The following is a 15,337-nucleotide window of genomic DNA, read 5'->3' as shown; positions in this document are numbered from 1 at the left end:
GAGGAAAGATGCTGAAGGAACAGAGATCAGCACCCAGGGGCTGAAATCCTCCAGTGCATGAATAGTTCTATGCCTGAAGTCACCCTGAAAACTGTAAATGAAGTAAATCACCTCCTTAACCTGAACTCACAGGACATAAGTAACCATACAGGAATCGCCCCAATGTTTTAAGGCTTCTGCATTTGTAAAATATGTTAAAAATGGCACTGCTGTGCCACTGGCGGAGAAAAGCAAGACATCTCTTGTCTGTGACTGTTTTAATTTCCTTACCCCACACACACACACAGAGCACAGCAGGGACCAAAGCCCGAACCAGGCCGTGGCTCAGCTGGGGCTCCTTTTCGCTGGGAAAAGCAGCGATTTTCCCCCCGGGGGAGCAGCAGGAAGGGCCGCGGGGACAGGGGAGGAAAAAAGGGGGCTCTGCCAGAACCCACCCAAAGCCCGGGCGGGCCGGACCAGCGCCGGGGACACCCCGGAGGAGCCCCACGTGCCCGCGGGGAAGCCAAAGGTCACCTTGCCCCGGGGAGCCGCAGGGACCCCGGGGTGTCCCCCTGAGGCGGAGAACGAAGAGGCCGTGGGGGAGGCCCTGAGAGACCTCCCCACCCTCAGGCCACGCCGCGCCGCGGGGCTGAAACCCCCCCATCCCCCCAAAGGCGCTGCCCCGGGGTGGGCGCCGACCCCGTCCCCGGCGCGGCCGCCCCTCGCCCACCCTCCCGCGGGCGGGGCGGGGCGTGCGGCAGGGAGGGGCCCCCCGGGCCGGCAGCGGCTGCTGACGCAGGAGGGAAGGGGCAGCGGCGCTGGCTGTGTGTGTGTGTGCAGGGGGGGAAAAGGATCCCCCATGTCCTCTCCGTGTCCCCCCGCTCGGTCTCCTCGTTCCCCCCCCCGTGTCCCCCCGGACCCACCTGCGCTCCGGGCGGGGGGCGGCGGGCGCGCGCCGGGCGGTCGCGGGGGCGCGCCCGGGCTGCGGGAGCGCCGAGCGATCGATTGGGGTGCCGGGAACGCCCCCCGCCGCCACCGCTGGGCGGGGCCCGGCGAAGGAGGGCGGAGCTCGGTACCGCCCCCTGGCGGGCGGGGCGGGGCCAAGCTCCCCTCACGGCCCCGCGCGGGAAAATGGGCTGAAAACAGCCCGGTTTGGGCCCGAAAACAGCCCGGTTTGGGGCTGAAAAGTCTCAAATATGTCATTTCTCCCGCCTGCGCAGAGGGACCAGAAATGGGTGTTAACTACAGTTTGGTTTTTTTTTTTTTTTAATCTTTTTTTACCCAAGCTGAAGAAAGTTCGTCTCCACGCGGCTCGTCCAAGTCCACACGGTCAGGACCGGCTGGTGTTTTAAACACAAATAAATTTCAAACCCTTCGAGGCGTTGGCCTGCAAGGCTCACCATTGCTTCTGAGTAAAACGCCATCACAATGTTTGATTACTTAAATAATAACAAAACACAGTGGTGTGTTAATAAAGAGCTCAGGAAACCTGAAAATACACATATTTATAAAAATCCATAGTTTTGCTTTTGGGGTCTTTTTGCATTTTATAAGCAAACTCAAGCTCATTTTTCCCCATTTCAGTGTAATTTCCCTTCTGTCAAGCAGCTCCTTAATTTGAAAACCCTGTCAATTAACTGCTGTAACAAGATCCTCCTTTTTAATGTTTTTAAAACAAACATCTCCAGCGCTTCACTGTGGCCCCAATACTGGAAGCCAACAAAAAATTAGGCTGAAAATATCACAGCGCAAGAGGTTCACACTGCTGGATAAAATAAGGTTATTTTCTTGCCTACATCCTTCAGTTTTGTTGATAATTTCAGAGTGCCCATTTCCAAAGTCTTCCTTGAAAATTACCTTCAAGTGCAAGTTTAAGATAGAGTTGTAAAAGTTGTAAAAGGCTTCATTGTAGTAGAACTGTGGACCTGTTTGTGAGTTCTCAGTTCCAGAAATGAGTAACCTCAGAGCTTTTGTGGGAGTTTAAAATTTATACATGAAGTTTAACATTTGTATTTTCCATTATTATTTATAATGGAAGTTTAACATTTGTATTTTCCAAATCTGAATCCTCTTCTGCAGCGGTAGAAAAAAAATGCTATTCCCAGACATCCTTTTTCACTCTAAGGCCTCAGAAATAATCACTGTTATTTTACTATCTAATTAACTATTAGATATATAACTAACTGTTATCTAATTCCAGAGGTAGAATAAGAGAATCCAGTTGGAAGCACAGGGATCCTTCATTCCAACAGTGGGTTTATGGCACGGAAGACAAGAGCTGTGCCCACTGATGACTTCCCTGTGGTGTGACTCAGGCACTGGGTCGCAGATGCTGGTTGAACACAGCCAGCACAACTGTCAGTTAAGTCACAGGCTGTAAAATATAATTATGGGAAGTGGGTTCCTAAAGGCTGGCCTCCAAACCCAAGGCCTGGTTCAAGAAGAACCCCCGCTAATTTTCTGCCAGAGGTGGTTGCAGCCTCAGCGTCATCAAGCAGCGAAGTGGAACAGGATTTTCAGGTTCTGAGGTTTGAATCCACCCCATTTATTACAGATGATGCTGTGACATCATCAGGAGACCTTTTCCTGAGGGCAGTGGGCAGGAGCTGTCTGGAAAGATAATCACATGGATCTGCTCTAATATTCACTGGAACACAGGGAAAATATTTTGGGTTTATGGTTAACCTCAACAATGAGGTCAGAATCGATCAGGGAACATGTTACATCAGCCAGGACACAAGGTGACACACTCTAGAGCTGCCAGTAAAAGGAACTTACTTCTACACCAAGATAACAACATCTCATTTTTCTCTTCTAAAACAAAATGAACTTTGTACAGTCAATGAAATGCTGTTGTTTAGACATAATAGTTGAAATTTAGTAAAAAAAAACTCGTGTAAAATATTTCACTTCTTGATATCCTATGTGTACTTACACTGGAGAAATTTGGCTTGATAGGGAGCAAAAGCAAATTGTAATAATAAAAGAAATATCCAGGAGGATGAGGGAAAGTATGTCCATGAAGATCTGGGATAGGAAATGGAATGCAATAGTTTTAAATTAAAATCAAATGGATAATTCCTGAGCATTGACTGAATGATAATTTAACTTCAGTCTCTTAGAAGTGCTGGTCACAGGAATGTTCTGAACCCAAACTGTCATCTCAAGAACTCTCAGGTGAAAAATTAATGGCATAAAATTAGAAAAATGTTCCTTTTCCAATCTGGTAAAGGTCTTTCTAGGGTATCAAAGAAGAAAGGGAAGAACTGGCCATTCAGTTTAAAAGAAAAAGCATTCAGATTTTTAAACTGCAAAGATCTTCCTTCAGCTCTCAAAGCTTAAAAACTGCTAAAGCATCAGTGTCTATATTTGTCTGAGATTTCAAGTCTCTGGAGGAATGCTACATTTGCCATAACATTTGTTTTAGAAGACATTAGAAAATGGTTAATTTTATCAGTCTGTCAGTGTATGATCTGTAATTTCCTTTAACTGGTTTTCATCCCAGCATCTTGAATACCCAGAGGAACCTTCTTTTCTTCTGGAAGTAAGTCTTGAAGTAAATGGTCCTCATTTTCCACCGAGATGGGAACTTCAGTTTCACTTTTCGAGGGATTTTCTTCTTTTGAAAGGGGAGTTTCCTCCCCTGCTGGGGAATAACAGGGAGTGTTTCCATAATCCATCTGCTCTGGGCACTGGGAACTGCAGTCTGGGCTACAGACTTTGACAATACAGGTCACATTCACCTGCCTTCCTCCATTACCAGAATGTTCTGTCAAATAAACACAAAACACATTAAACGTGGAAGAATGAAACCCAGAATGGGACAGCTGGATTCTTTATCCACTTCTCTGACTTACAGTTAGGATAGACATTAAATATCTTCTCGCTCCCCTTAGTTTGGTCAAGCTGGTGGATTTGATTCTGTAAATTTTAGTGGGTTTTTATGGTGCCATAAAACCCACATCACCTCAGAAATAAAAAGGCTACAAAAATCAACGCAGAGCCCTGGGTCACAAACAATTCCCTGCCCATCTGTTGCCATTTCAGATGGGTTTGACAATGTTTCCTTACTGCTCCCTCTGAACAGGGGTCTCACATTTTATCCTGCCATTTAAACTGCTAAAAAGGCTCATAATTGGTAATCCAATCTCAAGAGGTTCTGGATCATTCAGAACCGTTCCTACCTGAACTCACAGAGCTGTGTCTGTCTCCAGTGTGGAGTTTAGAACCTGCTGCAGGTGGATGTCGCTGCTGAAATCCTTCTGGTTTTCTCTTTTCATCATTCTTTTCACTTTCTACACTGATTCTTGCAGTTGGATTATTCAGGTTGCCACTGCTGGACCCAGAAGTTCCCAAGAGATGCTGCTGCTCCTGTTCAGAGCTGCTGCAGTTCTGCAATCCTGTGTCTCTCACTTTTTTGTCACACCGTTTTTCCGGGAGGGGAAAAGGCTGGAACATTTGCAGAGAAATGCAAAAAATTAATATTTATAAAACCCCAAGACACAAACAGAGAAGTCAGTCCTTAGGCAGCTAAAGAAACCACTGATGACTGGAACTAGATGAGTTTAAGGTCCCTTCCAACCCAAACCATTCCATGGTAATTTCTATTTGCATAGCAATGACTTCAAGTCAATTCATATCAGCTCATGAGGGGTCCAACAGAATGAACCTGTCTCCTGAAGGCACCCACAGCACTACACTGATTGTCTAGACAACAAAGGCTCTAAAATCTGTTTTCCTGCCCCCACCTGTGTTTTACTGGTAATAAAGTAAGGAGGGTGTATTATGTGGGCTACGTAAAGTGCATTTTACACCCTGGCTTGGGGACCAAACCACCCCATTCTCACTCCAGTTGTCTTTCTGCTGTGTGGTTTTTTTCTACTTGAAATAAAATAAGACTGCATGATTTCTGTACAACTTTTAAAGAGGTGGAAGGGATGGAAAGGATGGTGGCACTCACCAAATCTGCCTCTGTAGCTGGTGCAGAGAACAGAGGGGCTGCAAGTGAGCAAAGAAATTCATTAGCACCCAAACCTGCTGCAAAAGCTGCACTCTGAACTAGTCTGAGGGATATCCTCTGATCCTGGAGTAAACTCCTGATGTACCTTTACACACAGCTTGAAAATGTTGAAAGCTGTATTGTATTAGTTTTGTACGGTGATTTAAATTTAGCCAGCAAGCAAAGAGGAGCCTCTGCATGGATTCCTAATTTTTACAGATTAGTGGGAAATAAGCTGACACTTTTTCCAGTGTTTACAGATTTACTTGTTTTCACTTCGTGAATCTTACCTTTTTTGTTAGTGACTAAGCAATAACCCAAAACAGCAATTATCAGGACCAGTAACAATGGTCCTGCTACTGCTCCTGAAAATAAATAAAAAAAGAGGAATTATTTAGCAGGTTGATCTGACAAAGTAGAAAAAGGTAGTCTTGTAGCTTCTGTCCATGGGTATAAAAGCTAAATTCACAAGTATCAGATGTGTCTGACATTCACATTTGATGCCTCTACCATCAGATACCAGAGTTTGTTAAATACAGGCCATGCAGCCCAAAATGCTCTTTAACATCTCTGCCCTGTGGATGTGCTGTGAACAGGAGAGAACAGATCTCCACTTGGGAATCCTGTCTGGGGAAAGGCTCCAAAGAGCTCTCACCACGAGCTTTATCAAGTCAGGTTTGCCTCAGTCCAGAATCTAAGATGCAACTTTCTAACCAGCTACAGCAGCACTTCTCAGGAAATGCCTTCTGTTAAATTGCTTGGGGATTTTTAGAAATATTTCCAGAATTCCAAGGTCTGTAGTGCAGATGCAGAGGTAAAAATGCAGCTCACTACAAGCAGTGTCATATTGAATTCATTCAGCTCTTCTGAGGTTCTGTTTGGCTACAGGTAATTGGTTTCACAAAGAAACAGAGAACTAAATATAAACTTGGTTCCTGGGCAGACAGAAGTGACTTTAAATGAGTTAAAGCTCACCAATGGTGGCAGACAGGTCAGGCACAGGGTTTACCATGGTGGGTCGAGTGATTATTTCAGGTCTGTGGGGAGCTGAGCTTTGGGTCAGGAGCAGGTTCAGGATGGTGTGAGGCAGAACCGTGGCTGTTCCTGAGTCGCTGCAAACAGTGTCATTCCTGCTGTTCCCAGGAACAGCCACTGCTTTACAGCTGCAAGGAACAGAAGGAGAAGGTCGGAAAGGCGGCCCCCCCGTGCCCAGGTGAGGCTGCTGATGGACACAAACGCTGGCTTACACTGTGTGGGGGGTACAGCTGGTGTCGTAGGATTCCTCAGGGGAGAAAGTGCCAGGAGGACAAGGTTTGCACTCTGTGTCTGTGCTGTCTGTCCCTTCACACACAAAGAGGAAAACTCCAGTTAGTCTGGTGAGACACGAGAATGAATAATTGAGGGCTGGGGAGATCCTGCCAGTGGCACAGAGGCAGTGAATAAAATACAGCCTGGAACTGCCACAGGGGAGATTCACTTGAAGCACCCAACCCAAGCACACTTTAGAAGATTAACCAGCTGTTAGTTTGGTGACTCTGGCAGTCAATCTTTTTCAAAGTCCAAAACCCCACCAATAGTTCAAATGTGGTGCTGCAGACAAAGCTGAGCTTCTTCACTGGTCCCTGACAGACTGACCCCCTGCTCCTGGAGTTCTGCATCTTCTCAAATGAACCCCAATTTCTTGAAAATATTCGGTATTTTGAATTTCTGAATATTATTTATCATCTTGAGACAGATATATTATCAGAGTGGTGAACTCCATCAGTTAAAAAACCAGATCAATTCTGCAGGACAGCATGGAGTCATCATTATTTACTGTACCCCAAACTCCCACCTAAAGCATTGTGTTTCAAGGATTTAAGGAGGAATTAAGTGATCTTGAACCTCAGTCACTTCTACAGAATAAATCACACAGTAGAGCAAAACAAAGGAAGATTAAGTTGGATCAGGAACTCTATGATACATGGCAGTAACAGACTGCAGCATGTTGTCCCCTTGGATGTACCTCTGGAGAATATTGTCACTCTGGTTAGTGCCTACTTGCTAAGGATGTAAAAAAAAAAATCCAAACCACTAAAAAGAGTGTCTAATTGTAGGGAACTAGGGTAGAGTAAGAGTTCAGTAGTCAGAGTGTTCAAAATTAAAAGTTACCTCTTCTGGAAACTCGGTACCCTTTGCCACATTTCTTGTGCACTCTGCATGCTCTGCAGTACTCCTGTATTTTGGAAAGGCAGTACTTGTGGGGTGGGCAGCTGCAGATCCTGTCCTGGGACCGAGTGCATGTTTGGTTCTCCACAAGCCCTTTTGGAAACAAGAATAGAGCAAGATGTTATTACCAACGTTTCAAATCACAGCCTGCAATGTGTTGGGTGAATATGAGAGGATGTTCACATGCCACAAGCTGAAGGTAATTTTGCAGCTTTGGGCTAGTTTAGCATCATAAACCAAATATGTTAATATGCTCCAATGTCTGCCTTGTCAGAAGAGTTTCCTCTTTCTCTCCCTGGGCAAGGAGGAATTTGCATCTGTAAAATGCACCTTAAAACTTTGTACCTGGAGCTGTGTTATATTTTATCATAACCCCAAATATGCACAGCTTGTGTCACCTGTTTTCATCACTGCAGTACCTGGGGCCACACTGACATGTACAGTCTGAGCACAACATGCAACTGCATTTAAAGTGTTTGGAGACTTCACTACACACATATGCACTCTGTCATTAGCCAGCTTTGTAAGATTGTCTGTTTAGATGAGACTAAAGGTCTTTTGAACAGCTTAGACTGTATCCCTAAAACTTACTCGTCAGTGAGTCAAGTAGGTAATTTTCAACACCAGCTGCCATTAGAAATGACTGAGACTGTTCCATGCTGTGATCCATCAGCCCCATGTCCAGATGTTGGTACAATGTACCTTATCTAAGCTGCTTCAGTGAACAGAGCCAGAAGTAAAAACAGCACAGGAATATCACAACTGGTGTTCGCTGTTGTCACATCAGCAGACAAATCAAGAAGTGACTGGATGCTGGAAATGCAATGATCCATTTACCCCTGTGCACGTCAGGCCTCAGGATCTCTTGACTAGACATTATAAGCAGGAACTCATTCTATTGGAACTATTTTAATGATGCAGTGCCTAAGTTTCTGAGAACATAAAGTTAGTTAAGTCTTTTAGGACTTAAAAAGGGACAGGACCCCTGCAAGAATTTTCCTTGATTCTTATCCCCAGATTTTACCGAAAGCACGAGGGCATACAAGTGACAGACAAAACCTCCCAGGAGAACCAACTGGGTTAAATCAAGCCTAGTCTTTGAACAGGCTGTTAAAGCCACAAATGGCTCTTTACTAATCCAAGCCCACCTTTCCTGCAGGGTGGGGAGCAGGCAAAGCACTGTGGAGACCAATTCCAGATGGCTGTGTAAGTGTTGGGTCTGCAGGGCCTGCACTTGGTGTCCACGGTGTGAGTGCAGCTCTCTGTCTTGTACTGACCTGTGGCAGAAAACAAATGAAACCAAAGCAGAGAAAGCATCTCACTGGAATTGCTTAAGGTGAGCTTCATTCTCATGCTGTAGAACCCCTTCACTGCCACTATCAGATTTAATGTATATTTGACCCCTGTTCCTACATTCAGTTCAGTGAATTCCAGCCACATTCAAAACAAGGCAGCCCCAATCCCAAAGAAAACCCCTCAGCATATCCTTAAATGCAGCTCCCACAGTACAAAGGAAAACACCTCAACTGCCATTTCCCTTCCTTGTGAAATGAGAAGGAATGTAAAAGCCAGTCTCACATCCTCTACAGAAATATCCTGGAAAACATCCTCAGAAAGCAGGATTAGCACTGAAAAAAATCTGTGGAGCTGCCTGAAGAATCTGTGTTTCAGAAGAAGAGGCCCTGGAGATGAGCCATATGAATTATTTCCAAAGACTTTGTTTTTCCATGCCCTTACTTGAAGCTCAAAATTCTGCATCCTACATCCTGCTAATGATTTAGGCTGATTTAGTGCTGAACAGTACATAAAACAACAAAAAAAGGTTTTATCTATGAATTACCATCTCCCATCCATCATGTTTGTAACAAAGGAAGTTTGACAGTTCTATCTAGATAATTTAAGTTCATTCAAGCAACTGCAGCTGGTTCAGCAAATACTGATTTCCTGTCTGTGCTTCCGGATCTGCCAGAAACTCAGCATTTATGGAGACAAGTCCCCTTTGCTCAGCATGTAAGGAGAAAAAAAAGGCAGTTTTTGCTGTGTTCTTACATAATAACATAGTTAAAACTTGTTGCAAAAAACTCTACTATTAAATATTCAAATAGCATTACTACCCCCAAAAAAACCAACCCACAAGCCCACCTTTCTGCAGACAAAAAGTTTAGCTAATCACAGACCACCAATAATTATCCCTGGAGTGTCAGACATGGCAGCTCAGAGCAGACAGCCAGAATGCATTACAATACCCCCAAAAAAATCACAGAAAATTGACTGAATTTGGCTGCATGAAGTTTGAATTGGAACCCACCTGGAGGGCACTGGCTGCAACACTTATTAAGTTCTTCAACATAGAATTCAGTGCTGGGATCTTTGCACTGTGCAAACTGTGGTGTATAAGGCAATGAATGTTCCTAGGAGAAAATTAATGGGAAATCATGAGTCACAAGTCCATTCTGACCCTGCATTAGAGAAAGAAATACTTAATGCCCAGTGCAATTCCAACCCCCTTCCTTGCCAAGGCACTGATGACACAGAGCACAGCAGATGCAGGAGAACACACAGCTTATGAGACTATTTTGAGGCTCCTCTGTCTTTCAAAGATCTGTCACAAGGAACAAAGGGATTTCTCCAGGTTTTATGTTCAAAGGAGTGCAGCAGGATTGGCATCACACCCAGTCACCACTGCATCTCCAAAGCTAAGGGCTGGGAGCTGCCATCACTCAACCAAAACACCAGTGAAACCCAAATTCTTACCTGTGGGTTTGTGGGAGAAGCATTTTCTGCCAAGTGGCCGTGTGAAAAACAACCTGTTTCACCAAAGGAAAGCAAAAAAGGCTCTCATCTTCCCAGATACTTAGTGACTCCTTCCTGAATGAGAAAGGCCTTGGTGTTTTCAAAATGATGCCTCCAAAAACTGCGCTGCTGCTGCTTCTGAAAAGCAGCACCTGGCAAAAATGCAGGTCAGATGCACGAGGAACAGTCATGAAATGCAGGGGGCCTACACTGATCAGCACAGCTCAGTGACTTCAGTGAATAAATGTCACAATGTTTGATGACTTGCTGACTGTTTCCCAAGGGAAAAACACACTCACTCAAAAGAAAAAGGCTCCTGTTAGGTAGGACAAGTGTAGGAGTTTTCTGCTAGATCAGAAAGGTGCTGTTTGAAAAGGATGTGACACTGCTCAGCTTTGTGCAGCCTGAAGAGATGGTTCCATGTATAATCTACACACATTTAGGGAAATCATTGCTAAAAAGAGAAATCAAAACAGGAACAAGCTCTTGGGAGGCTGGTAATGAAAATATCCTTCCTCCTTACTGGAACACATGTTGATTATCCATTGTGTCTTCACATCACAGACAAAGCAGACTAACACTTCCCACTCTCAACAATCACTTAAAAGGAATCCAACATCTTCTTATGCAGTTTGTGAAACATTTTGTCTCTTATCTAGTTGTGATCAGAAACAGGACTTTGCCAATCTCCTTAAGGGTCAGTGTCAAAAAGAACGTTTCCTGAGAATGTGAAGGCAGAGAAAAGTCTTCTTGAGTTTAGGTATCTGAGGATGGGCAATGACAAATCATCCCATTTTGCAAATGAGAGCTGGCACTAAAATCTGATGAAGGGGAAAAGGGCTTTGGTCTCATCAAAAGTATTTTTCATTTATTTATTAAAAGAAGAAAGATCAAGTGTTGTCGTCCCGTTTTTGTAGACACTGTGATCAACTTCATTCAAACAAGCACTTGAGAGCCTTTTTAAAAACACAGAACTTCACTGCAAGAGCAGACACGGGGGAAAAAAAGGAGAAGTACAATTAACCACATCACAAATTATCCTGCTGATGAGGCTTCCTGGCAAAAAACCCCACGTTCTTATCTCCTGCTCTGAACTGTCTGCTGTAAATCCTGCCCTGTGGGTGCAGACACAGGAAAACCTGTGGCTTGCTGGGCTCACACCTGCTTCTCTGAAGCTGTGCTTGAAGGGATCTCTCTGCTGTCTGATACAATCTCCCTGACATTTTATCTGATGAGCTGCTGCTCTCAGTGCCTCACAACTGACAATTCTTCTCAACTGTCCTCAAAGAACACGCTGGGAATCTAAAAGGGATTTGTGCCTGGCTGAGATGCTCATTTTGTTTAGTGGTTGCTCCAACATAAACCAGTTTAATCGAAGCTCTCAGATCTGGCAGAGGAAGTACAGGCCTTTTATTAGTTATAAAACTCCCCTGGATTTCTTGACTACAAGACCCCACTTTTTATAGCCATGGCACCAATCCTAAGGGCCAGCTTGGGCCATACAATATCTGTGTAGTTCCCTTGGCTACTTTGGGATGAACAGCTGATGAGTGGAGGCCAGATTCCATTCCACAATCTTTGCATTTTGTTACTCTTTGTACCTCTCACAAGCCCTCATTTTACTTTCTGTTTTTACTGCAATTCACAGATTACAAGCAGGCACAAGCAGATTGTGTGAAGGAAACCAACCTGATGCTGCATGTCTTGCATTACAGCCTTGGAACTTCTCAGCTTATGTGGCCATGTCTAATGGCAGCTGATTTTAAAGAGATTTATACTGACAGAATGAAGACTTTGGAAGACTTTGATTTAATCTGACAGGCACAAGTAGAATTTAAATGCCCCATCTATCTGACAGAAGAGGCACAAACATTCTTTAACATGAAATTTAGTCTCACTCCAAGCACAGCAACCAAATTAAGCACGGCATTTTGGCACAGAAATGGGTAAACTATGATTGTCTTTGGATACACAACTCACCAGGGAGATTTTTGCAATGCCTGTGCACTAAGCAATAACTAAGAAATTACACACACAAAGCCAATGACTCCAGACTCTTCAGAGTCCCTGCACTCTTTGAATCACGTTCCCATTTGCACTCTAGACACCCAGCACCCAGGGCACCTCATTTCTCACTGGGGAGGAGCAGGCTAACAGCAGAGAGCACTTTATGTGTAATTAAATTTCAGTATCTTAAATAATAAAAACAAAACACGTTAATATGATGGATGAATATATAAAAATCCATTCACATAACATTCATTTTCACTCAAGAAGGCCATTTAAACAAAGATATTTGAGCATCTATTTTAATCCTAACTACATTTTCATTGGTCTCCTTGCCTGCTTCAAACTGAAGCTGCCAATCAAAGGAGTCTGCAGAGGAACAACATCTGTGCACAAGGTTCTTTTCGCACATGAAACCACAATGAAGTCACTGAGGCCTCTGTCGTAAAAGTCTGTTCCTATGGAAAGGACCTGAGGTACAGAGACACCCTTTGCTGAGCTACCAGACCTGCTGGAGACAGGAAAAAACACAATTCTGTCTAAAAATATTTAAACTGGTCATTAACAAAAAGAATTCTGTGGGAGATTAGTTAACCAGATAACAGCATCTCACCAAAACCAGCTGGAGCTGTATCAGGCTGTCCCAGCTATACTCACACCACAAAGTTTCTTTTAAAGCTGCACAGATCTCTAAGATACAGATCCATTATGTGAATTATTCTCTTATCCTGTATTGCAACTTATTTCTATAAAGCAGGAGTCCTTGCACCACCACACACAGACAGAGTTGCAGCTCCACATTCCCCTTCCCTCAGGAAACACTGTTGTCTCTGCTCACTCTTGGGAATTCTACTTCATTGCCACCCACCACCACTACCACGTGAAAACATCTTCCCAAAAGAGAAGGCAGAAGCTGCACAGAGCATGGAAGCTACTCCCAGCATGCCAGTCATAGAAGTAAGTCCAAGTTTGTAGGGAGACAAGGTATATTTTATTATATGTGTACTTGGAAAAACATGGACATTTCAGCAGCTCTTCTGTTTGAAAAATTCAGGCTATTTCTGAGTAACTCTGGTGACTGAGTTATTCAAAAGTGGCAAAAGTAACGTTCAGTTCCTGTGACTGACACAGGGAGTGAGGCCAGGAGTGTTCAGAGAATTTCAGCTGAATGAGAAAAAACAGGAAATAGTGTTACTCAACAACTATGGCTTTGCCAATTAGTCTCCCTCAAAAATAAAATAAGATTTTTTTTAACAAATCACTTCTTAAAATTGTTATCACACACAGGGGTTTTTTTCAGCTCTGTGGCAGATGTAGTACTTCTGAAACTCCTGTGTTTGTTTTTCTAACTTTATAAATAGGCTTTGGTTTGTCACCATGCAGAGAGAGATGCTGAAAATTTCCTTCATTATTTCCATCATTATGTTTGCCATGTTTAGGGGGAGAGGAGAGTTCATTCCTTTTGAATTGAAGCCCCTTGTTCAGAAAGAAATAGTAACACTTAAATTCTGAGACTTTCCCTTCTTCATCTTTTGTACTCTACCCACTGCGAAGTGTCCAGTAAATCAGGTTCAAAATACTATCAATTTAAAACCAGGCTGAATTAAAAATGAGAAACAGTTAAAATAATTAATCTTAATATATTGTCAACCTATTATAGCACCAAGTACTCTTTGAAAGACCATTGTGTAATTCCAGGCTCAACACACATTTTGACATCCTCACCTGGTTTCACTGAACCTTTGTCTTACCGAGCCTGAATTCCTATGATTAAATAAACATGTAAATAACATCAGTATCCCATGAAAACACAACGACCTGGACATCTCAGCAGCATTTCCGTATTGATCCTCACAATCCTGGACGTTTTAAAATCGGACAGAAGAACGCTTTGCTAGACCAGCACAGCAAGCACAGAACCCAAGGCAAACAGATCCCATGGAGCTCTTTGGTTGAGGCAGTTCCGAGCCCTCATTGCCCAAGAGTGGCACAGCTGGATAGGAGAGAGGACAGTCCCAGCTGCAGCACATCACGTCTGCACTGTAAATTGAAAGGCTTTTCTATGTAAATAGGGAAGAGTTCTAGGAAACCAGCGGAGCACAACAAGCTCTTCCTGTTCGAACCACGGTGTCAAACGAGTACGGATTTACCCCCCGCACTTGCCGGGACGCTCACGATTTTTACAAATACTCAAACAGGCCTGAAAAAACCAACCTATTCCCAATGAAAAGCCAGGAAAAACGGCTTGCTGTCGCTTTGGGAAGCCGAGAAAAACAACGACATCGCCGAGGGGAGCGGGGCGAGTTTTAAAGGAGTCTTAAGAGCGGGACTTGAGGCTGCTGAAGAGATCGCACCGAGTCCTGTGCAAGCGGGGGCAGGCGGGCGACAAGGGGCTACAAAGGCGACACGGGGCAGAGGGGTGACGAGGGACAGAGGGGTGACAAAGGGCGGAGAGGTGACACGGGGCGGGCAGGTGACTCACACCCCCACACTGAGCCGATGCCCGCCCGCAGCATCCCCGAGAGCAGCCCCCCCTCAGGCGATGCCCTCCCGCGTCCCCCCTGGCTGCGCTCCCGCCTCGCAGCGCCCCGGGAGCGGCGGGGAGACCCCCGGCCCCGCACAGCCCCGCACAGCCCCCGGCCCGCACTCACCCGGCCGCCCGCGGTCCGGAGCAGCCCCACGAGCAGCGCCCAGCGCGGCCACATCGCGCCGCGAGTGGCGCGGGGCGGGGACGGGGCGGCCCCGCGGGGGGACCGGCCCCGGGATGTGCCAGCCGTGCTGCCCCGGGATGTGCCAGCCGTGCTGCCCCGGGGCCCCGGGATGTGCCAGCCGTGCTGCCCCGCGATGTGCCAGCCGTGCTGCCCCGGGATGTGCCAGCCGTGCTGCCCCGGGATGTGCCAGCCGTGCTGCCCCGCGATGTGCCAGCCGTGCTGCCCCGGGATGTGCCAGCCGTGCTGCCCCGGCCCCGCGATGTGCCAGCCGTGCTGCCCCGGCGCCCCGCGATGTGCCAGCCGTGCTGCCCCGCGATGTGCCAGCCGTGCTGCCCCGGCGGCCCCCAAGAGTCACACCGTGGGCACGAGAGTGTCATCCGAACGCTCCTTGAGCTCGGGGAGGTTCGGTGCTGTGACCACTGCCCTGGAGGGTGTCTTTAGTCCTATTTGTGCTCCACTCATAGAACGTCCTGAGTTGTATAATCTCGTGGACTTCATCCCAAAATACGAACTTACCTTTCTCAGCATCCCAGCACTCATTAATACCCATCCCAGCACTCATTAATACCCATCCCAGCATTCATCAAACACCCATCCCAGCATTCATTGACACCCATCCCAGCATTCACTGACACCCATC

The 15,337-nt window shown here is 45.6% G+C and overlaps 1 protein-coding gene across 1 annotated transcript; it reads right to left on the bottom strand.

Annotated features, from left to right (window-relative positions):
* Positions 1-3,252: 3,252 nt before the first annotated feature.
* LOC126643925 (tumor necrosis factor receptor superfamily member 1B-like) lies at positions 3,253-14,718 on the bottom strand. The gene is made up of 10 exons (XM_050322718.1): positions 14,638-14,718; positions 9,495-9,597; positions 8,335-8,463; positions 7,130-7,279; positions 6,226-6,319; positions 5,954-6,141; positions 5,269-5,343; positions 4,940-4,977; positions 4,164-4,428; positions 3,253-3,748 (listed from the first exon to the last, which is right to left on the bottom strand). The coding sequence occupies exons 1-10, from the start codon at positions 14,689-14,691 to the stop codon at positions 3,465-3,467; spliced, it is 1,380 nt and encodes a 459-aa protein (XP_050178675.1). The 5' UTR covers positions 14,692-14,718; the 3' UTR covers positions 3,253-3,464.
* Between the last annotated feature and the right edge of the window lie 619 nt (positions 14,719-15,337).

Source organism: Myiozetetes cayanensis, unplaced genomic scaffold (genome assembly GCF_022539395.1).
Source record: "Myiozetetes cayanensis isolate MyiCay16 unplaced genomic scaffold, myiCay2020 scf28, whole genome shotgun sequence".
Taxonomy (NCBI): Eukaryota; Metazoa; Chordata; class Aves; order Passeriformes; family Tyrannidae; genus Myiozetetes; species Myiozetetes cayanensis.
Note: the sequence above shows the minus strand (reverse complement) of the source record. Positions and strands in the feature narration are given on the sequence as shown.

Excerpts from the sequence above, each read along its gene's own strand:
- LOC126643925 (XM_050322718.1), bottom strand. The coding sequence starts at position 14,691 with ATGTGGCCGCGCTGGGCGCTGCTCGTGGGGCTGCTCCGGACCGCGGGC. Across the intron at positions 8,464-9,494 it reads TTGCAGCCAGTGCCCTCCAG|GTCAGTACAAGACAGAGAGC; the intron begins GTGGGTTCCAAT and ends TTTCTGCCACAG. Across the intron at positions 5,344-5,953 it reads TGACCTGTCTGCCACCATTG|GAGCAGTAGCAGGACCATTG; the intron begins GTGAGCTTTAAC and ends ATTTATTTTCAG.